At 46.0% G+C, this 23,110-nt stretch overlaps 1 protein-coding gene across 1 annotated transcript in view; it reads left to right on the top strand.

Annotated features, from left to right (window-relative positions):
• The window catches only part of ak5 (adenylate kinase 5), a 76,334-nt gene that overhangs the window by 31,227 nt on the left and 21,997 nt on the right, over positions 1–23,110 (top strand). The window contains exons 6-7 of the mRNA XM_073062588.1: positions 336–527; positions 21,469–21,559. Of these exons, the coding sequence (XP_072918689.1) occupies positions 336–527; positions 21,469–21,559 (283 nt within the window). The remainder of the gene's footprint in view (positions 1–335; positions 528–21,468; positions 21,560–23,110) is intronic.

Raw genomic sequence — 23,110 nt, 5'->3', positions numbered from 1 at the left:
CATCACTGCTCCTTTATTAGTGTACCTACACTGCACATTCTGCTTTCTGTTTATTGTATCCATTTGTACTCCCTTGATATTCTTGTGCATGGAGTGACCTGACTAGGAGGTATGCAAACACAACCTTTTCCCTGTATCCCAGAACATGTGACAATAAGAGACCAATGAGAGTGGATTTGAGGGATCAAATAACTCAATGCTGGTCTTGTTTGTGTGATTCTTAGTGCAAGGCTTTTATTCAGCACTATTTAACACATTGCTCCAAAATAAAATCAGAAAATGTTTGAAACACTGCTCGCTCGCTCTCTCTTTCTCTCTATTCTTTCCTTCATCAGATATGCACCCCAGATTTGGTGGTATTCCTCGCATGCACCAACCACCAATTAAAGAAGAGGCTGGAAACAAGGGCAGCACAGCAAGGTCGCCCTGATGACAATCCAAAAGCCATTCAGAGGCGATTGACCACCTTCAAGCAAAACACCATTCCATTGGTCAAGTACTTTCAGGAAAGGGGTCTGATTGTTACAGTAAGTGTTACCAATTTTAATAATCCTCTACTTTTTCCACAGAATGAGCAACTTGAATTACTGTATCTAACCTAACAAGACCTTGAAATTGTTCATAGATTTATGGTCTCATTTTCCAGAGCATTCATGGAATTCCAAACACAAGCTACAAAACTTTAATACTTAATCGGTATTCACATAGTCTCTGGCCTTAAATCTATTCTAAATTTCTAAGACCCAATGATTCAGTTCAGTGATGGGGCAAGTGAAGTTGAATGAAATTATCCCCCTTGGTTCAAGAGCCTGATAGTTGAGGGGTAATAACTGTTCCTGAATTTGGTGGTGGGGTTCCTGAAGCTCCCATGCATTCCTCCTGATGGCAGCAGCAAGAAGAGAGCATGGCATATGTGGTTGGGGTCCATGGTGCTGGATGCTGATTCCTGCGACAGTGTTCCATATAGGTGTGCTCAATGGTGGGGAGGGCTTTATCCATGATAGACTTAGCCATATCCACTACTTTTTGTAGGCTTTTCTGTACCAGGCCATGATGCAACCAGCCAACGTACTTCCCACCACATGTCTATAGAGGTTTGTTGAAGTTTTCGATGGAGGGAAGTACAGGGTGTGTGTCAGAGGCAGTTTTTTTTAAACACAAAGAGTGGTGGGTGTGTTGAAAGTGCTGCCAGAGGCAGCTATATCAGGGACATTCAAGAGACTGTGAGATAGGCACATGGATGTAAGAAAAGTGGAAAGTGGAGGGTTATGTGGGAGGGGAAGGTTAGATTGATTGTGTAGGTTAAAAGGTCAGCATAACATCATGGGCCGAAGAGCCTGTACTGTGCTATATTCCAAGCAAGGCAACCCCCCCCCCCCAACCACCATCTTAACTGCACCTTACAGGAGCACCATGAGAGTCCTGACAAGTTGAATCTCCATCTGGTATGGGAGCAGTTGAGCATCGGACCAGAAGTCCCTACAAAGGACTGTGGGAACAGCTGAGAGGATCCAAGGTGTCTCCCTACCATCCATTGGGGACATTTATCAGGAGTGCTGCATACTCAGGCCCCTTAGTATTATTGAGGATCCAACCCATCCATCCAGCATCCTCTTTGACTTTCTACCATCAGGCAGGAGATTCTGATGCATAAAAACAAGAATGGTCAGGGTGGGAAATGGTTTCTTTCCTCAGGTCATTAGGCTTCTGAACTCCCTGCTGCATTGCATTCGAAGTGTCACTGATCAGTCTGTTCTGCACCTTACAATATTTAATATTAATGCACTTTAGTTTATTATTTATGCACGATTCATCTGTAGGTTTTATCCTTACCCTCATTAGTTATCATGTGTAATGTGCTCTACTGTGCTTTACACCGTGGTTTGGAGAAATTATGTCTCATTGCTATATACATTATATGGTTATTACATTATATACATGCATATAGTTAAATGACAATAAACTTGACCTGTGTTGATTTCTATTTGGGATAATTTACAATGGCCTACTAACCAACAAACCCACACACTTTTCAGATATTGGGAGAAAGTGGGAGCTCATGAATTATGTCCAGACTTATGAAAGCCAACGTGCTAAAAGCTCTCTTTATGACCTTATCTACCCGTGACACCACTTTAAATGAATTGTGGATCTGAATGGGATGGTGGTAGAGACAGGTACATACTGGAGATTTATGAGACACTTTCAAAGGCACATGGATGAAAAAAATGGAGGGCTATGTGGGAGGGAAGGGTTAGATTGATTTTAGAGTAGGTTAAAAGGTCAGCATAACATTGTGGGTAAAAGAGCCTGTACTGTTGGTTCTGTGTTCTATATTAACATGCGGAGGTGACTGGATAATTGAAGAGGGGTCCAAAGCAAGCAACTCAAGACTAGTTGATAGATCCATGATCTTCCATCATAAGACCAATATGATATAGAATCAGAATTAGGCAATTTGGTCTATCAAGTCTACTCTGCCATTTCATCATCACTGATCCATTTCCCTCTTAGCCCCAATCTCCTGCCTTCTACCCATAAGGATGAGGTTATGGAATACTTGGTGACACAGGACAAGATAGCACAAGGTCAGCCTGATTTCCTTAAGGGAAAATCTAGCCTGATGAACCTGTTGGTATTCTTTGAGGAGATTACAAGTAGGATAGATAAAGGGTGTATAGAGGACATTGTATATTTGGACTTTCAGAAGGCCTTTGACAAGGTGACGCACATGAGGTAGCTTATTAAGTTAAGAGCCATGGTATTACAGAAAAGTTACTGGCATGGTTAGAGCATTGGCTGATTAGTAGGAGGCAGCAAGTGGGAATAAAAGGAACCTTTTCTGGTTGGCTGCCAGTGACTAGTGGTGTTCTGCAGGGGTTGGTGTTGGGACTGCTTTTTATGCTGTATATAAATGATTTAGATGATAGAATAGATGGCTTTTTTGCCAATTTGCAGACAATATGAAGATTGGTGAAGGGGCAGGTAGTGTTGAGGAAACAGGTAAGCTGCAGAACAACAGGCAGATTAGGAGAATGGGCAAGAGAGTGGCAAATGAAATACAATGTTGGAAAATGCATGCTCATGCACTTTGGGAGTAGAAATAAATGTGCAGACTATTTTCTAAATGGGGAGAAAATCCAAAAATCTGAGATGCAAAGGGACTTGGGAGTCTTTGTGCAGAACACCCTAATGGTTGAGTTTCAGGTGGAGTCAGTGGTGAGGAAGGCAAATGCCATGTTAGCATTCATTTCAAGAGGTCTAGAATACAAGAGCAGGGATGTGATGCTGAGGCTTTATAAGGCACTGGTGAGGCCCCTCCTTGAGTATTGTGAACAGTTTTGGGCTCCTCATCTAAGAAAAGATGTGCTGGCATTGGAGAGGGTTCAGAGGAGGTTCACAAGGATGATTTCAGGAATGAAAGGATTATCATACAAGGAACGTTTGATAGCTCTGGGTCTGTACTCGTTGGAATTTAGAAGGATGAGGGGGATCTCATTGAAAGGCCTAGACAGAGTAGATGTTTCCCATGGTGGGGGAGTCTAGGACAAGAGGGCACAGCCTCAGAATAGAAGGGCGCCCATTTAAAACAGAGATGCGGAGAAATTTCTTCAGCCAGAGGCTGGTGAATTTGTGGAATTTGTTACCACAGGCAGCTGTAGAGGGCAGATCGTTGGGTGTATTTAAGGCAGAGCTTGATAGGTTCTTGATTGGACACGGCATCAAAGTTTACAGGGAGAAGGCCAGGGAGTGGAGTTGAGGAAGGGAAAAGAGGATCAGCCATGATTGAATGGCGGAGCAGATTCAATGGGCCAAATGGCCTAATTCTGCTCCTATGTCTTATACATCTTTCATGCCCTGACTAATCAACAATCTATCAACCTCTGCCTTAAATATACCCAATAACTTTGCCTCCACAGATTCACCATCCTCTGAGTAAAGAAATACCTCCTCATCTCCGTTCTAAAAGTACGCCCCTCTATTCTGAGGCTGTGCCTTCTGATCCTAGGCTTTGCCACCATAGGAAACAGCCACTCTATCAAGTCCTTTCAACATTCAATAGGTTTCAATGAGATTCCCCCCCACCCCCATTCTTCTGAATTTCAGTGAATATAGGCCCAGAACCGTCAAGCACTTCTCATATGTTAAGCCTTTCAATCCTGGAAACATTTTCAGGAGCTTCCTTTGTATCCTATCCAATGTCAGCACATCCTGTCTTAGATAAGAGGCCCAAAACTGCTCACAATACTCCAAGTGAGGCCTCACCAGTTTATCATGCATGTGTGGCCAGTGTGACTGAAGAATCCTCCCAGGTTAGGCAAGGCTTCTGCCAGTTACCTCTTTAGTCATCCACACCATTCATACCTAGATATGACAAGTCCCACCAGCTCCATTGGTGTGAAGTTGTTTAGCTCTTTGGGAGTCCTATGTGCAGATTCACCAGATTGGCACCTCGGGGTACATCTGAAACCACTCACAAATGCTCTCTGTCACTCTTCATCAAAGTGGAGTTGATCCCCTAATGTGGTAGCAATGATGGAGTGATGAGCTTGTCACATGGTAGAGGTCAACTCTGTTGCTTCTGATAATGGAGGCCCAGTTTTGAGTTGTCAGATTGGATTGAAGTCCACCCCATTTAGACTAAAAAGATTAGCTTTATTTGTACATAGAAACATTAAAAATTACAGAGAAGTGTGTCATTTGTGTCAACAACCAACACCGTCTGAGGATGTGCTGGGGGCAGCCCACAGTGTTGCCATAATTTCAGTGCCAACACAGCAAGTTACTAACCCTAACCTATACATGTTTGGACTGTGAGAGGAAAGTGGAGCACCCTGAGGAAACCCATGTGGTCATGAGGAAAATGTACAAATTCCTTATAGCTAGAAGCAGGGATTGACCCCGGCTCACAAGCACTGTAAAGTGTTGTGCTAACCACTGCACTGCTAGACTGCCTCCCCTTTTTTTTTAAAGACTGTTGGGGTAATAACACAAGGTATGGCATTACAATATGAAGGCAGGTTTTGAAATAACTGGAAACTGTGTATTGATCACACCATGGTTACATCTGTCAAAGGTTTTTTTGGTGAGGATTGGGTGAAGTAATCCCCATGATTCCGTGCTGTAAATCATTCTGACAACTGTGTCCTTTGAAACAGGGCCAGATGAAACAGAGGCAGTGCCACCAGCAGTCATGGAGGTATCCCAGCAGGAGCACATTCTGGGCCATTGCTACTTCCAGTGTTGTCACAGTCAAAGTCGAGTTTATTGTCACATGTATGCACAGGTGCAATGAAACAATTTCTTGCCATAGCATTCACACACAAAAAAACATAATTAAAGGACACAATCAGAACAAAAAGACAATCCACTACAAGTGCAAAATGATCAAAGTGGTTATTGTAGCATGCATGACCCCTAAGTGGTGAGGTAGTGATTAGGATTTTGCTCTTGGTTCGAGGACCATATGGTTGAAGGGAGGTAGCTGCTCTTGAACCTTCTGGTGTAGGATTTCAGGCTTCCAGACCTCCTGCCCAATGGTAGCTGTGAGAAGATGGCATGGCCCAGATGGTGGTCATCTTTGATGATAGATGTTGCCTTTTTGGGGCAGCACCTCCTATAGACACTACCGATAGTGAAAAGAGATATGCCCATGATGTATTGGGCTGAGTCGGCTACATGCTGCAGCTTTCTGCGTTCCTGCACATTCTAATTGCCATACCAATCCACAATGTATTCACGACAGCTAATCCAGTACCTCTGTAAACATTTGTTAGAGTGGTTGATGGCAAGCCAAACCTCCTTAACCTTCTAAGAAAGTAAAGAATAAATAGTAATCAGGAGTTTTTCTTGCCCATTTCGATCTGATGCCATGAGACTTCATAGGGTTTGAAATCAATGTTGGGACGACCAAGGGCTGCTTCCTCTCGTCTTCATACCACTGTCCTGCCAGTGCAGCAGAGCAGTATGGTACAGTGATGTAGTTAGTGGAGCTGCTATCTCATGCTTCAGTGACCCGGGGTTGGTATCAAACCAGGCTTCACCAATGATGACAAGTGAAGAAGCTGGATGAGGACGTAAACTGCAGGCCCCAAATGTCAAACTTACCAATGACAGAAACACATAGTTATGTACAATGGAGACACAAGGCTCTGTGTTGCTCAGTAAGTCCCAGTGATGGTCCCTTTACATAACAAGGGGTGGTTGCCAGTCTGGGTTGAACCAGGGTAGTTATGGCAAAACTCAGTATCTATTACCTTGGGTCTACCAGGAGAGACGTAGACCAGGTGGACCCAAGTGCAGGTGATACCAAAGACAAAGGTGAAGAACCTTTACTAGAGAATTGGTTTGTAGGGAACTCAAGAATCACCACACACAGGGTAAGTAAGCAAGAATAAGTAAAAACGAAGAAAACAGAGAGAGCTTAAATAGAGAATAAAACAAAGCACAAGTGTGCTGTAACTAAAATGAGACCCAGATCAACTAATAATCAGAGGAGGAGGAGCATCAGAGCCTGAGGATTCTGGCACCTCTGGTAATCAATCCAAAGCATGTCAGTTTTATATATTCAACTTGGTATGAAATCCGGTCACTTCTGGTAATAAAGTTAAGTTGAAAAATATTAAATCTTCATTAAGCAATCTGTAGAGGAGAGCAATGAGAGTAGAAAGGAGTCATCAGCCATTAGACAGGCGACCTTTTGAGAAGTCAGCATAGTCTGATGCTAGTCTATGACTCAGAAAACTTTAAGAAAATGGAAAACAACATCGTACAGGTTACAATGGGAAAGTTAAGCAAATGTCTTGACATTCATCAGTGTTGGTGTTACCAGAAAAAGGTTTCTTATAACTTATAATAAAAAGGTTTCTCTTACTATCTTTCCTTTCAGTTAGTCCTGACGAAGGGTCTCGGCCCGAAACGTCAACAGTGCTTCTCCCTATAGATGCTGCCTGGCCTGCTGTGTTCCACCAGCATTTTGTGTGTGTTGTTGTTTTCTTATAACTATCACAGCTTCTCATCAAAGCAGTCAGGGCAATGCTAGCTTTGATGTGGTTTTGTTTCAAATAAAGTCTGAAGATCGCACAGATTTGTTGAAAGACAATTAGAATCTTGAGTGACACATCCCCTCCCCCCCTCAACCAATTTCGACAAAGCAGACCTTGTTTCCTGTTTAAAACAGAACAGACGATCACATGGTGCCACTGGTGGATCTGCTGCCAGATGGAGGCAGAAAACCTGGGGTCAATCCTAGCCCAGGGTGCTGACTGTGTGGAGTTTGCCTGTTCTTCTGATTGCAATTATTCCCCCGAGCACTCGGTTTTTCTCCCACATCTAAAGTCATGTGGGTTTATCAGTTGATTGGCCAATGTAAATTCCCTCATATAGATCATAGAACAGTACAGGCCCTTTGGCCCACAATGTCGTGCTGACTTTTTAACCTACTTGAAGATCAATCTAACCCTTCCCCCCCCCCCCCCCCCCCCCATATAGTCCAGAAGCCTCCATTTTTCTTACATTGATAGGCCCATGCTCAGGGGCCTGTTCTGTGTGGTAGAGTTGTATGTTCTATGCGCCTACCTCAGATTCTCTTAAATGTCCTTAATGTATCTGCCTCTACCACCACTTCTAGCAGTACATTCCAAATGTCCATCACTTTCGGTGCAAAAACCTACTTCTGACATCCCCCATTAACTTCCCTCCTCTCACCTTAAAAGGATGTCCTCTGGTATCGTCCATTGCCACCCTGGGGGAAAAACACCGGCTATCCACTCGATCGATGCCTCTTATCAACTTGTACACCTCTATCAAGTCTCATCCTCTTCTGCTTCAAAGAGAAAAGCCCTAGCTCACCCACACAATCCTCATAGGACGTGCTCTGTAATCCTGATAAGTCTCTGCACTGTTGAGTGTTTCTCCACTAAGTCTAATACCGAGTGGATCTTTATCACACGTCTTTATTATACGCAAGGGGAAAGCTCATCTCCACTCCCTTCGGGGTGGTAGGACATCTCCAACACTATTTACAAAGCATTCTTTTTATACATAAGAATTAGACAAGATTACTATTCCCAGTGATCTCAGTCCTTCCGATACATTTGTTGTAGTCTGCCATCTGCTTTTGACCCATCTCTGCTACTTGTAATTTTTGCACAATGTTCATTTCAATGGGTGCTGGCAGTCACATATTCCTTTAGTAGCCACATACATATATTGCAACATATTAGCTTAGCACTCTGGGATTTTCTACTCCATTTTGTAACATCAAGTGCTTACAAAATAAATACAAAGTTCAATACATATTTCCACAGCACCCTCTCTAAAGCTTCCACATCCTTCCCGTAACGAGATGATCAGGACTGAACACAAAACTGCAAGTGTGGACTAACCAGAGTTTTACAGACTTGTAACAATGGATAGCTGAATCTGGGAGAAATAGATGGAATGAACATAGAGTATAGAAATTTACAGGACATTACAGGCCCTTCGGCCCACAATGTTGTGCCCACCATGTAACCTACTCTAGAAGCTGCCTAGAATCTCCCTAGCGCATAGTCCTCTATTTTCCTAAGCTACCTATCTAAGAGTCTCTTAAAAGACCCTATTGTATCCACTTCCACCACTGTCGCCAGCAGCCCATTCCACACACCCACCACTCTCTGTGTGAAAAAACTTATCCCTGATATTCCCTCTGTACCTATTTCCAAGCACCTTAAAACTATGCCCCCTCGTGTTAGCCATTTCAGCCCTGGGAAAAAGCCTCTGGCTATCCACACAATCAATGCCTCTATTCATCTTACACACCTCCATCAGGTCACCTCTCATCCTCTGTTGCTCCAAGGAGAAAAGGCCAAGTACACTCAATCTATTCTCACAAAGTACACCCTCCGATCTAGACAATATCCTTGTAAATCTCCTCTGCAGTCTCTCTCTATAATAGTGTCCACATTCTTCCTAACTAAATTAAAACATAGGAGAACACATTTTATTTTTAAAAGTTTAGAGTTATAGTAGGGAACTGGCCCTCCTGGCCCATCAAGCTGCACCACCCAGCAACCCTCCTATTTAACACTTACCTCATTACGGGACAATTTACAATGACCAGTTAACCACCTAACCGGCATGTCGTTAGACTAGGGGAAGAAACCCGCATGCGGTTCATGGAAAGAACGTATAAGCTTCTTACAGATGGCGCTGGAATTGAACTCTGAACTCTGGAGTACCCTGAACTGTAATAGCATTGTGCTAACCCTAATTGCAGCAGACAATGATGGGGAGTGGGATTGTTCTTTGATGGCCTGCACTCAATAGGCCGAATAGATAGATAGATAGATAGATACTTTATTCATCCCCATGGGGAAATTCAACATTTTTTCCAAATGAAACAAAAGATTAGTCTAAACAGATGGTTGATGCTTGGCATATACTCAATGGGCCAAAGAGCCTATTGTACCTCTCTACGACTCTATGATTAAATCTGATAAATGGAACTTTGAACTTTGATTGGTAATTTTTAAACATGGTATTTGGAACAGAATTACTTGGCATTTGGAAACACATGGGTTAATTAATTTAATGGTGACTTGTACAAGTCTTCTTGAATTTGATGAACTTGATTCAGCTCTTTGATAAAGAAGCTAACAGATTAAACAAGAACAATCCAGCCCTAATGTTGTATTTGGACCTTCAAAACACGTTTGAGAAAAAAAACTATGCAACAGAATTTGTTAAGAATATTAAAGTCTAGAAGATGAATCATTAGACTGGTTATAAATCTGGCTGATGGAAAATAGATCAACATAATCAATTCTACAGATGCTGAAAATCCAGAGAAAAATACACACAAAATGCTGGAGGAAATCAGCAGGGCAGGCAGAATCGAAAGAGAGGAAGAAGCAGTCAATGTTTTGGGCCAAGACCCTTCATCAGAACTGGAAAATAGATTGTATCAGTCATCATTTTCAGACTTGACCAGGTGCGCAGGATAACGTTTTACTGAGGATTTGGTATGGGGCCGCTGAAGTCCAATATAGATCAGTCATCTGGGGCTGGGTGTATAAGACATCATTTCAGAATATGTAGGTGTACAAAGTTCAGCCTTTATCGATGACTAGGACAGCAAAGGTCTGCAGATGGGCTGGTGAACTGGGTAGTCATACGACAAACACGAGGAAATCTGCAGATGCTGGAAATTCAAACAACACACACAAAATGCTGGTGGAACACAGCAGGCCAGGCAGCATCTATAAGGAGAAGCACTGTTGACGTTTCGGGCCGAGACCCTTCGTCAGGACTAACTGAAAGGAAAGATAGTAAGAGATTTGAAAGTAGTGGGGGGAGGGGGAAATGCGAAATGATAGGAGAAGACCGGAGGGGGTGGGATGAAGCTAAGAGCTGGAAAGGTGATTGGCGAAAGTGATACAGAGCTGGAGAAGGGAAAGGATCATGGGACGGGAGGCCTCGGGAGAAAGAAAGGGGGGGAAGCACCAGAGGGAGATGGAGAACAGGCAAACAACTAAATATGTCAGGGATGGGGTAAGAAGGGGAGGAGGGGCATTAACAGAAGTTAGAGAAGTCAATGTTCATGCCATTAGGTTGGAGGCAACCCAGCCGGTATATAAGGTTCCTTAATATTAAATTCAAAATATGTACGTATATGTACGCTCAGTGGCCACGTTATTAGGTAGACCAGCATACCTGCTCATTAATGCAACTATCTAATCAGCCAATCATGAGGCAGCAATTCAATCATAAACCACTACTAATGAAGTTCAATGGTTCAATAACTCCATTTAATATCAGTCAATGTATACAGTTCACAACCTGAAATTCTTACTCTTTACAGACATCCACAAAACAGAACACCCTAAAGAATGACTGACAGAAAAACAGAGCCCCGAAGCACACTTCCTCCCTCCCCCCATGCACAAGCCGCAGCAGAGCATCAAACCTCCCCCTCCCCGTCCTCCCCACTTGCACCAACAGCAAGCATCAGCCCCCCCCCCACCACCCACCTGCAAGCACTTGCAGCCCCCAAAGAGACCATCAGTCTAGGTCCATCAAAAACTACAGTCCATAACCCAGCACTTCGACATGACACAGGCTCCCTCTCTCACCAAGGGAGAGAGAGGGGAGACCAAAAGCTTGCTGTTTCAACGTTTCAATCTGCAGAGCTGCTTTCATTTTGAGTTTCTCCGGTCTGAGAAACAGCACCAAACTTTCCCACCCCAGTGAGAGAGAGAGAGAGCGAGAGAGTGCGGCTCGAGTGCAGAGGGTTCCGACACCTACTGCCCCAGTTCTGATCTCCTGCGACACTGGCAAGGAATTGGTAATCCAGAGGGCCCTGCAAGGTCGCACCCTGAAGGTGCATGTAGTCCAGGCTGTTCCTGGAGATATCAAAGGACGGCTGGTCGGGGAGCGGGAACCCACTGTTGTAAAGAACCACAATTAGAGTGGTAATTGTGTGGTAGATCACGGACTCTGACAGAACCCCAGCCACTTTGAACAGAGGGGAATTTAAGATGTTTCACAGATGGATTCTAAGATGTCACCCTCTAGCGGCGTCTTACCTCCTCCTTAGGCAGTGCCTGCTTGATAACCAGATCAGTAATGCCTGAGGAAGATGGAAAACTTGAAAACGTACCACCAGACTCGAGGACAGCTTCCATTCCACGATTAAACTCAGTGGCCCTTTATTAGGTACACCTAATCGCCTGCTCATTAATGCAAATATCTAATCAGCCAATCACTTGAGAGTAATTCATTGCATTAAAGCATGCCGACATGGTCCCAAGGATCAGTTGTTGTTCAGACCAGGTATCAGAGTGGGGAAGCAATATGTTCTAAGTGACTTTGACTGTGGAACGATTATTGATGCCAGATGGGGTGGTTTGAGTATCTCAGAAGCTGGTGATCTCCTGGGCTTTTCAGGCACAGCAGTCTCTAGAATTTACAAAGAATGGTGCGAGAAACTAAAAAAAATCCAGTGAGGAGCAGTTCTGTGGCCAAAGGCACCTTGTTAATGAGAGAGGTCAGAGGAGAATGGTCAGACTGGTTCAAGCTGACAGAAAGGTGGCAGTAACTCAAATAACCACATGGTATAACAGTGGAGTGCAGAAGAGTATCTCTAAATGCATAACACGGCAACAGCAGCAGAAGACTATGACTTTGACAAATTTCTATAGATGTGTGGTGGAGAGTATATTGACTGGCTGCATCACAGCTTGGTACAGAAGCACCAATGCCCTTGAATGGAAAATCCTACAAAAAGTAGTGGATATGTCCCAGTACATCATGGGTAAAGCCTTCCCAACCATTGAACACATTTACACAAAGTGTTGTAGCAGGAAAACAGCATCAGCACATGCCCACTCCTCACTGCTGCCATCAGGAAGAAATAACGGGAGCCTCAGATCTTACACCACCAGGTTCAGGGACGGCTAGTACCCCTCAACCATCAGGCTCTTGAACCAAAGGGGATAATTTCACTCAGCTTCAGTTGCCCCATCATTTGAAAGGTTCCCACAACCAATGGACTCACTTTCAGGGACTCTTCATCTCATGTTCTCGATATTTATTGTTTTATTTATTTAAAACTATTATTCTGTAGCGATGTGCTACACACAGCGCTGAAATAACGACACGCAGTCGGTAAGTCATTTCGAGACTAGTTTATTCAAACCTCACGGCGCTGGCATTTAATCCCTAGCGCCCGCCCTCTCCGGGCGGAAATGACATCAGGGGTGCATTACCAAAGACTCCCCCCGCGCGCTGGCTATTTGTGAGCCAGTTCGCCTGCGCAGAAAGTGGGTCGCCACATAACCCCCCCCCCCCCCAATGTCCACAGTCTGGATCAGCCTCTGTTTGGGAGGTCTGCCTCTGCGCCGAGGTGCCTGAACCTCGACCGGCTGCGCCAAGTCCACATGGGCTGGTTTGAGTCGGTCCACCGTGAAAACCTCTTTCCCCCCAATGTCCAGAACGTACGTGGACCTGTTGTTGTTGACCACCGTGAATGGCTCCTCGTACGGCCGCTGTAGCGGTGCCCGGTGTCTGCCCCTTCGTACAAACACAAACTTACAGTTTTGCAGGTCTTTGGGTACATGGGTCAGGGTCCGTCTGTGCTGTGAAGTCGGTACGGGGGCCAGGTTGCCGAGCCTCTCGCGTAGTCTGTCCAGGACTGCTGCGGGTTCCTCCTCTTGCCCCCTTGGGGCTGGTATGAACTCTCCTGGGACGGCCAGGGGTGCGCCATACACCAACTCAGCTGACGAGGCGTGCAGATCCTCTTTGGGCGCTGTGCAAATTCCAAGCAGGACCCAGGGAAGCTCGTTCACCCAGTTAGGTCCTCTCAGGCGGGCCATGAGAGCCGACTTCAAGTGACGGTGGAAGCGTTCTACCAGTCCGTTCGACTGTGGGTGGTAGGCAGTAGTGTGGTGTAGCTGCGTTCCCAACAGGCTGGCCACAGCCGACCATAGTCTGGAGGTGAACTGGGCGCCTCTGTCGGAGGTAATGTGGGCCGGTACCCCCGAAGCGTGCTACCCAGGTTGCAATCAGTGCTCGGGCGCAGGAATCGGCAGAAGTGTCGGTGAGCGGGACCGCCTCTGGCCACCTGGTGAACCGGTCTACCATAGTTAGGAGGTACCGCGCTCCTCGGGACACTGGTAGGGGGGCCCACGATATCCTCATGAATGTGGTCGAACCTCCGGTCGGTGGGTTCGAACTGCTGCGGCGGGGCTTTAGTGAGCCGCTGCACCTTGGCTGTTTGGCACTGCGCGCACATTCTGGCCCATTCACTGACCTGCTTGCGAAGTCCATGCCATGCGAACTTGCTGGAGACCAGCCGGACGGTTGTCCTGATAGATGGGTGCGCCAAACCATGTATGGAGTCGAAAATTCGCCGCCTCCAGGCTGCCGGGATGATGGGGCGAGGTTGGCCGGCAGCCACGTCGCACAGGAGGGTCCTCTCACCTGGGCCTACGAGAAAGTCTTGCAGCTGCAAACCTGAGACTGCGGTCCTGTAGCTGGGCATCTCGTCGTATGCCTGCTGCGCCTCCGCCAGTGCTGCATAGTCCACCCCCAGGGACAGGGCCTGGACAGCTGGTCTGGAGAGTGCGTCCGCCACGACGTTGTCCTTTCCCGAGACATGCTGGATGTCCGTCGTGTACTCGGAGATGTAGGACAGATGTCGCTGCTGGTGAGCCGACCAGGGATCGGACACCTTCGTGAACGCGAAGGTCAACAGTTTGTGGTCCGTGAGCATGGTGAACGGCCTGCCTTCTAAGAAGTACCTGAAATGCCGGATTGCCAGATACAGTGTCAACAGCTCCCGGTCGAAAGCACTGTACTTGAGTTCAGGTGGTCGTAGATGCTTGCTGAAGAACGCCAAGGGTTGCCAGCGCCCCTCGATGAGCTGCTCCAGCACCCCACCGACTGCTGTGTTGGATGCGTCCACCGTGAGGGCGGTCAGAACGTCCGTTCTGGGGTGCACCAGCATTGCGGCATCTGCCAAGGCTTCCTCGGCTTTGACGAAAGTGGCCATGGCCCCCTTGTCCCAAGTAATGTCCTTGCCTTTACCCGACATCAGGGTGTACAAAGGGCACATGATACAGGCTGCTGAGGGGAGGAAACGGTTGTAGAAGTTCACCATACCAACAAACTCCTGCAGGCCTTTGACCGTGTTGGGCCAGGCAAAGTGGCGGATCGCGTCTACCTTGGCAGGCAGAAGTGTTGTCCTGTCTTTGGTAATCCTGTGGCCCAGGAAGTCGATGGTATCGAGACCAAACTGGCATTTGGCCGGGTTGATCGTGAGGCCGAAATCACTCAGGCGGGAGTAGAGCTGGCGGAGGTGGGACAGATGCTCCTGGCGACTACTGCTGGCTATAAGGATGTCGTCCAAATAGATGAACGCAAAGTCCAGGTCATGTCCCACCGCATCCATTAGCCGCTGGAACGTCTGTGCGGCATTCTTCAGGCCGAACAGCATTCGGAGGAACTTGAGCAGGCCAAACAGGGTGATAAGTGCTGTTTTGGGGATGTCTTCAGGGTGCACCGGGATTTGATGGTATCCCTGGACGAGGTCTACTTTGGAAAAGATTCTTGCCCCGTGCAGGTTTGCTGCAAAGTCCTGTATGTGCGGCACGGGGTAGCGGTCTGGAGTTGTAGCCTCGTTCAGTCTGCGGTAGTCGCCGCATGGTCTCCAACCCCCGGCTGCTTTGGGCAGCATGTGCAGGGGGAAGGCCCATGGGCTGTCGGACCTCCGTACGATCCCCAATTCCTCCATCCTCTTGAATTCCTCCTTCGCCAGGGGGAGCCTTAGTGCGCGGGCGTGGAGGGGTGGTCCCTTGGTCGGGATGTGGTGCTGAACCCCGTGTCTGGGCATGGCTGCCATGAACTGCGGTGCCAGAATCGATGGAAAGTCCACCAGGATTCTGGTGAATTCGTTGTCCGACAGCGTGATGGAGTCCAGGTGTGGGGCCGGCAACTTGGCTTCACCCAGGGAGAACGTCTGGAAAGTCTCGGCATGTACCAGTCTTTTCCCTTGCAAGTCGACCAGCAGGCTGTGAGCTCGCAAGAAGTCCACCCCCAGGAGTGGTTGGGCCATGGCCATGGCCAGTGTGAAGTCCCACGTGAACCGGCTAGCGCTGAACTGCAGCTGCACTGTGTGGGTGCCGTAGGTCTGTATCGTGCTGCCGTTTGCGGCCCTCAGGGTGGGTCCTGGCTTCCTGTTGCGGGTGTCGTACCCCGTCGGGGGCAAGACGCTGATTTCCGCTCCGGTGTTGACCAAGAAGCAGTGTCCCGACTGTTTGTCCCATGCGTACAAGAGACTGTCCTGGTGGCCAGCCACCATAGTCATTAGCGGCAGCTGGCCCTTGCAGGGCGGGCGACAACAGCAGGCTTTTGTGCCCCACCGCTGGTGGTAGAAACACCACTGTTCACTGGCCTCCTCACTCCTGCCTCTGTGTTGTGTGCGCCCCCCTGTCAGGCCTGGTCTGGTCTGCTGTTGGGCGCATGGCCTGGTAATCTGACCAACGGACACCACGCTCTCCCTCTTGGCTTTCCACAGCACGTCTGCCCGGGCCGCCACCTTCCGGGGGTCCCTGAAATCTGCATTGGCCAGCAGCAGATGTATGTCCCCGGGCAGTTGCTCTAGGAACGCCTGCTCAAACACGAGGCAGGGCTTGTGTCCGTCAGCCAGAGCCAGCATCTCGTTCATCAATGCTGACGGCAGTCTGTCTCCCAAACCGTCCAGGTGAAGCAGGCGGGCACCTCGCTCACGCCGTGAGAGGCCAAAGGTCTCAATGAGCAGCGCTTTGAATGCTTCATATTTGCCCTCTTCCGGGGGCGACTGTATGAAATCTGCAACCTGGGCGGCCGTCTCCTGGTCAAGGGTGCTCACCACGTGGTAGTAACGCGTGGAATCAGAAGAAATCTACCGAATCTAGAACTGGGCTTCTGCTTGGCTAAACCACACACGTGGTTGCAGCGTCCAGAAAGTTGGCAGTTTTAGCGAAACTGCGTGAATAGATGAAGAGTCGGCCATCTTTGGTCCAAATCCCGTTTGGACCGTCGGGGTCACCAATGTAGCGATGTGCTACACACAGCGCTGAAATAACGACACACAGTCGGTAAATCGTTTCGGGACTAGTTTATTCAAACTTCGCGGTGCTGGCATTTAATCCCTAGCGCCCGCCCTCTCTGGGCGGAAATGACGTCAGAGGTGCATTACCAAAGTCTCCCCCCCCCCCCCCCCCCCCCCCCCGCGCGCTGGCTATTTGTGAGCCGGTTTGCCTGCGCAGAAAGTGGGTCGCCACAATTCCTTCTTTTTGTATTTGCACAGTTTGTTATCTTCTGCATTCTGGTTGAACGCCCTAGTTGGGCAGTCTTTTATTGATTCTGTAATGGTTATTACTCTATAGATTTATTGAGTATGCCAACAAGAAAATGAATCCGTCTTGTATATAGTGACATATATGTACTTTGATAATAAAAGTTACTTTGAACACACACTCAGTGGCCGCTTTATTAATAATAACGATAAAGGAATAAAGTGGCTGCTGAGTGTACATAAACTTGTTCCTATGAGTGGCAGAACTAATTTCCTCTCTCTCTCTCTATCCACTTTGAGTAATTGTTCTTTCCTATCAGCCTTATGTGATTTTGATGCCATCTATTACAACCCTGAGGAGGTGTGATTACCAGAGTAAGTGGTTTTTGTGTGTCTTCCAATTTAAGGACAAAACCTGATGGATATTTGTAAAAACAGAACCAATTTGTTAGTGGGAGATGGCCTATATTAAGGTGGGTTGAGGAACAGAAGATGATGATATTTTCTATTTTTGAGACTATGCAATTAATGTGCCTTTTGATTGTCACATTTCCCACGCTGCAGTAGATTCTAACTTCAAAAGTACTTTGAAACTACATCAAAAATGACCTGCTAAGAGAGTTCCGGCATGTTCTGCCTTCCTTCTGAATCCCAGTATTTTCCTTTTTACAGTGAGTGGCCTTTTATCTTTTTAATTTAAAGGGAAAGGCTGAATAGGTTAGAACTTTGTTCGCTAGAGTGTAAGAGAATGAGGGAGATTTGATATAAGTATACAAAATTTTGAAGAGTATAGATTGGGTAAACGCAAGCAAACTTTTCCCATTGATGTTGGGTGAGATTACAACAAGAGGTCATGGGTTAACAGTGAAAGGCGAAATGTTTAATGCAAACCTCTTCACTCAGTGGTGAGAGTGGAATGAGCTGTCAGCGCAAGTAGTTCATGCAAGCTCAATTTCAACATTTAACAGAAGTATGGATGGGAGGGGTAGGTAGGGCTATGGTCCGGGTGCAAGCCAATTGGATTAGTCAGAATAATAGTTAGGCATGGACTAGATGGGCTGGAGGACCAGTTTCTGTGCTGTAATGTTCTATCACTGTATGACTCAATTTCCACAATGAAATCCATCAACATCTTGAAATGCATACCTTTGAAGGTGGGACAAGCGGAAAAGGGTGTCATGAGATTAAGATCCACAGTTTTACAAATAGTCACACAGCACAAAAGCAAAGTTCGAAGTAAATTTATTATCAAAGCACATACATATCACCGATACAACCCTGAGATTTGTTTTCTTGTGAGCATTCACAGTAAGAACAAGAAACACAATGGAATCAGTGAAAGACTCACCCAACAGGATGCACAGACAACCAAAGTGCAAAAGACAGCAAACTGCAAATACAAAAGGAAAGGGGAAATAAAAGAATAATAGTAATAAATAAATAAGCAATAAGTATTGAGAACGTGAGATGAAAAGTCCTTGAAAATGAGTCCATAGGCTGTGGGAATACTTCAGTGATGGGGCAAGTGAAGTTGAATGAAGTTATCCTCTTTGGTTCAAGAGGTTGATGGTTGAGGGGTAATAACTGTTCCTGAACTTAGTTATGTTGGTCCTGAGGCTCCTGTACCTCCTTCCTGATGGCACTCGCAGGAAGAGAGCATGGCCTGGATGGTGGGAGTCTTTGATGATAGTTGCTGCTTTCTTGTGACAATGCTCTGTGTAGATGAGTTCAGTAGTGGGGAGGGCTTTATCTGTGATGGACTGGGCTGAATCCACTACTTTTTGTAGGCTTTTCTATACAAGAGCATTGGTGTTTTCATACCAGGCCTTGATGGAACTAGAGAAAATACTCTCCACTGCACAGCTGTAGAATTTTGTCAAAGTTTTAGATGACAAGCCAAATCTTTGCAAAATTTCTCTAACTCTGTACTTCCTTCCTAATTGCACGTAAGTGCTGGATTGAGAAATTTAAATCTGCTGACTCTCCCCACCTCTCATCCTCCAATGAGGACTGGCTCATGGACATCTGGTTCCTCCTCCTGAAGTCAATTATCAGCTCCGAGGTCTTGCTGACATTGAGTGAGAGGCTGTTGTTGTGGCACCACTCAGCCAGATTTTCAATTTCCCTCCTATATGCTGATTCATCACCACCTTTGACTTGGCCAGTGATAGTGGTGTCGGCAGCAAACTGAAATATGGAATTAGAGCAGTACTTAGCCACACAGTCATAAAGTGAGTGGAGCCTTGTTTTGCACCTGAGATTGTGGAGGAGATGTTGCTGACTCCTGATGAAGGGTTTCGGCCCGAAACGTTGTCACTACCTCCTCCCATAGATGCTGTCTGGCCTGCTGAGTTCTGCCAGCATTTTGTGTTTTTATTTATTTTCAGCATCTGCAGATTCACTCGTGTTGCCTTTGAATTAATCATGTCTGATTCTTTACAACCCCATTCTTGCCCAATTCTCCCTGCGACCTTTAACCCCCTTAACAATCAAGAACCTATCAGTCTTTGCCTTATATCCACCCAATGACTTGGCCTCCACAGCCATCTGTGGCAATAAATTCCACAGATTCACCGCCCCCTGGCTAATTCCTCCTTATTTCTGTTCCAAAGGGACATCTTTTTATTCTGAGGCTGTGCCCTCTGATGCTAGACTCTCCTCTGCACATCCACTCTATCTGGGCCTTTTCATATTCCTTTCCCCTCTCCCCATCCATCATGTACAGATCTAGGGACATCAAATGCTATTTATTTATTTGTCAGAACTCCGACACCCCCGGCTGTAACAGCACCGTGCCAACCGCTACCTTCTACACTAACCCTTTCTTTCCTGGGAGAGATTTTGTGAACCTCCTCTGGAGCCTCTCCAGGGCCAGAGTGTACAACAACCAAACCGTATACATACGCTCGAAGAACCATAATGGCTCAAGTAGGGAAATGAATTGGCATTTATTGTGCAGCTATGAACCAGAATCAGAATCAGGTTGATTTTTTCTGACATATGTCATGAAATCTTGTTGTTTTGTGGCAGCAGTACAGTGCAATATATAAAAAAAATTACTGTAAGTTACAATAAGGAATATAAACAAAATAATTAAGTTGTACAAAAAGAGAACAAATAGTGTGGTAGCGTCCATGGGTTCATTGTCCGTTTAGAAATCTGATTGTGGAGGAGAAGAAGCTGTTCCTAAAACATTAAGTTTGTGTCTTCAGACTCTTGTACCTTGATGGCTGTAATGAGAAGAGTGCACGCCCTTGGTGGTGGGAGTCCTGAATGAATGATGCCGCCTTGTGTTTTGAAGATGTCCTTGTTGGTGGGGAGGGTTGTGCCCACAACCCTCTGCTACTTTCTCCGATCTTGTGCAGCAGCCCCTCCGTACCAGACAGTGAGGCAACCAGCCCAAACGTTCTCCACGGCACAGCTGTAAAAACTTGCGAGGGTATTTGGTGTCTACCACATTGTTGAATTGTTGAATGTCGGGCATCCATGGAACTTGTGGAGTTTCTTATTCGTTGAGTAGACACGTACTTCATAAGACGAGCCAGCGGTTAATTGCTCATCCCTAGTTGCTTTGAGGGGGTGGTGGTGAGCTGCCGTTTGAGCCACTGCAGTTCTTGGGGTGTATGTATCCTGTCTGACTGTCCTATTGCTATAAAAATGTTACCAGTGCTTCATGTTCCCAGATCAAGCCAATAAATAACTTAATCGCTATGTTACTGTAACCACAATGTAACCTTCTACATTGCCTTACAATTACAGAGTAATACAGCACGGACATCATTTTCACACTGAGCTTGGCAGGTATTTGAAACAGTTTGTCAGGGGAAGAGGTAGAAGCAGGTGCACTTATAAAGTTTAAAAGACATTTGAAGAAGTAAATGAACAGAAGAGGTTTAGAGAAATATTCACCAAATTCAAGCAGCGGAGACTAGCTTAGGTGGACAACTTGGTCGGCGTGGACGAGTGGTATACGAAGGGCCTGAAGCGTTGTTGAGGATCCCTACCACCCAGTCCCCAATCACTTTGACCCACTACAGTCAGAAATGAGGTACAGGAGCATCAGGACTAGGACTGCCAGACTGGGTAACAGCTTCTTCCCTCAGGTTGTGAGACTAATGAATACCTGTCACCATCAAAGTCTCGTTGCTAAGACTACAAGCTATTTAAAGTTCAAAGTAAATTTATTCTCAAAGTACATATAGGTCACCATATACAAAACTGAGATTCATTTTCTTGCGGGCATACTCAATAAATCCATGGAATAATAACCATAACAGAATCAATGAAAGACACACCAACTTGGGCGTTCAACCAGTGTGCATAAGACAACAAACTGATATTTACCTGTGCTGTGCATTTCACATACATTGTGAATTATATTTTATTAACTTATTTTGAAATACTTCTGTTTTCTGTGCTGTGTGTGATATGTGTATTGTGAATGCACGGTAGTCTGGAGGAATGTTGTTCTGTTTGCCCATATATACGTACAGTCAGATGACAATGAACTTGAACTTAAGGTCCTGTCTCTGTACTCAATGACTCTAATTTAACTCACAACACAAGGTTTCTGAACATGGCATTGAACTCTGAATAATTGATGTTGTAAATGGGACACTGCTGATCACTGCCTTCCAATTTCTACCCAGCTAGACGCAGGCAGAGATGAAGAGGAGGTGTTCTATGATTTATCAGTTGCAGTGGATAAAAGGCTGTTCCCTACCAAGGACCCGGTGGCAGGTAGGTTCACAGACCTGGGTATAATTAGCATTCACGCTGTTTAAAAGAGGGAGAGGAGGAGGAGGCAGATAGTGAAGGACATGTGACATTGTTTGACAATATGCTGACCCTGAGTCTAAATTAACATTCCTCGATAACAAGGTAAGACTTAACAATTCAGTAAAGGTTCACACACAAAATGCTGGAGGAACTCAGCAGGCCAGGAAGCATCTATAGAGAGGAATAAGGAATCAGTGTCACAGGCTGAGACCCTTCATCAGGAATGGGGGGAAAGCTAGAATGAGTAGAGTGGAGGAGGAGAAGGTGATAGGTGAGACCATGTGAGGGGGAAGAGAGGTGTGATGGGGAGGGGGAATGAAGTGAGAAGCGGGGAGGTAATAGGTGGAAAAGGTAAAGGGCTGAAGAAGAAGGAATCTGATTAGAGAGGAGAGTGGACCGTGGGAGAAAGGGAAGGAGGAAGGGCACTAGAGGGAGGTGATGAGTAGGTAAGGAGAAGAGAAGCAGTAAGAGGGAAATCAGGATGGAGAACAGAAGGAGAGAGAAGGGGGAGGGGAAGGGTGGAGGAGAGAAAGGTTCATAGTTTTCTATGGCATACCCACGTCCTCCAGCTCTGAAATGAGAGCTCTTATTGGTCGAGGTTTAAGTTTTGGAAGACGTAGACTTGTACTTTACAGCGGCAGCTAGATGTCAGAGAAGGATCACAGCTGGAAGTCTGTAAGAACAGAAAAGATATCAATAAGATTGAAAGATTGCACAGGTGATGGCTGGACTTGAGGACCTGAATAAAAGGGAAAGGTTGAATAGGTTAGGATGTAATTTCCTAGAGCACAGGAGAATGAGGGGCGATTTGATCAAGGTAAAGTATACAAAATTGTGAGGGGTATATACAGGGTAAATGCAAGCAGACTTTTTCCACTAGGTTAGGTGAGGCTAGGTCATGAGTTAAGAGTGAAAGGTGAAATGTTTAAGGAGAACATGAGGGAGAATTTCTTGACTCAGAAGGTGCTGAGAATGCAGAACAAGCTGCCAGTGGAGGTGGTGGATGCATGTTCAGTTTGGATGGGAGGGGTATGGAGGGCTACTGTCCAGGGGCAGGTCGATGGGACTATGCAGAATAATGGAGTAGTCCATTGTTTCTGGTTCAGCAGAAAAGGCACTAAACCAGACTGCAACTGAGTCAATGTGACCATCTGAGCAAAGGTGAAATTTTATATATTTAACTATTGAGTAATATTGTAAATATATTGTTTGATTAAGCATCCCTATTCATTTAAATAATTCACCATGGGTCATTGAATCAATCTTTCCAATTGTGACGCAGTCTAGGACCAGAGGGCACAGCCTCAGAATAGAGCGACTCCCGTTTAGAACAGAGATGAGGGAGAATTGTTTTAGCTAGAGACTGGTGAATCTGTGGAATTCACTGGCACAGCCATGCTGTGGAGGCCAAGTGATCAAAGTCAGAATCATGTTTAATATCACTGGCATATGTCGTGAAATTTGTTAACTTTACGGCAGCAGTACAATGATAAATAGATATAGAGAAGTATA

The sequence above is a fragment of the Hemitrygon akajei genome, chromosome 12, assembly GCF_048418815.1.
Source record: "Hemitrygon akajei chromosome 12, sHemAka1.3, whole genome shotgun sequence".
Taxonomy (NCBI): Eukaryota; Metazoa; Chordata; class Chondrichthyes; order Myliobatiformes; family Dasyatidae; genus Hemitrygon; species Hemitrygon akajei.
The sequence above is the reverse complement of the archived record's forward strand: the minus strand, read 5'-3'. Positions and strand labels throughout refer to the sequence as shown.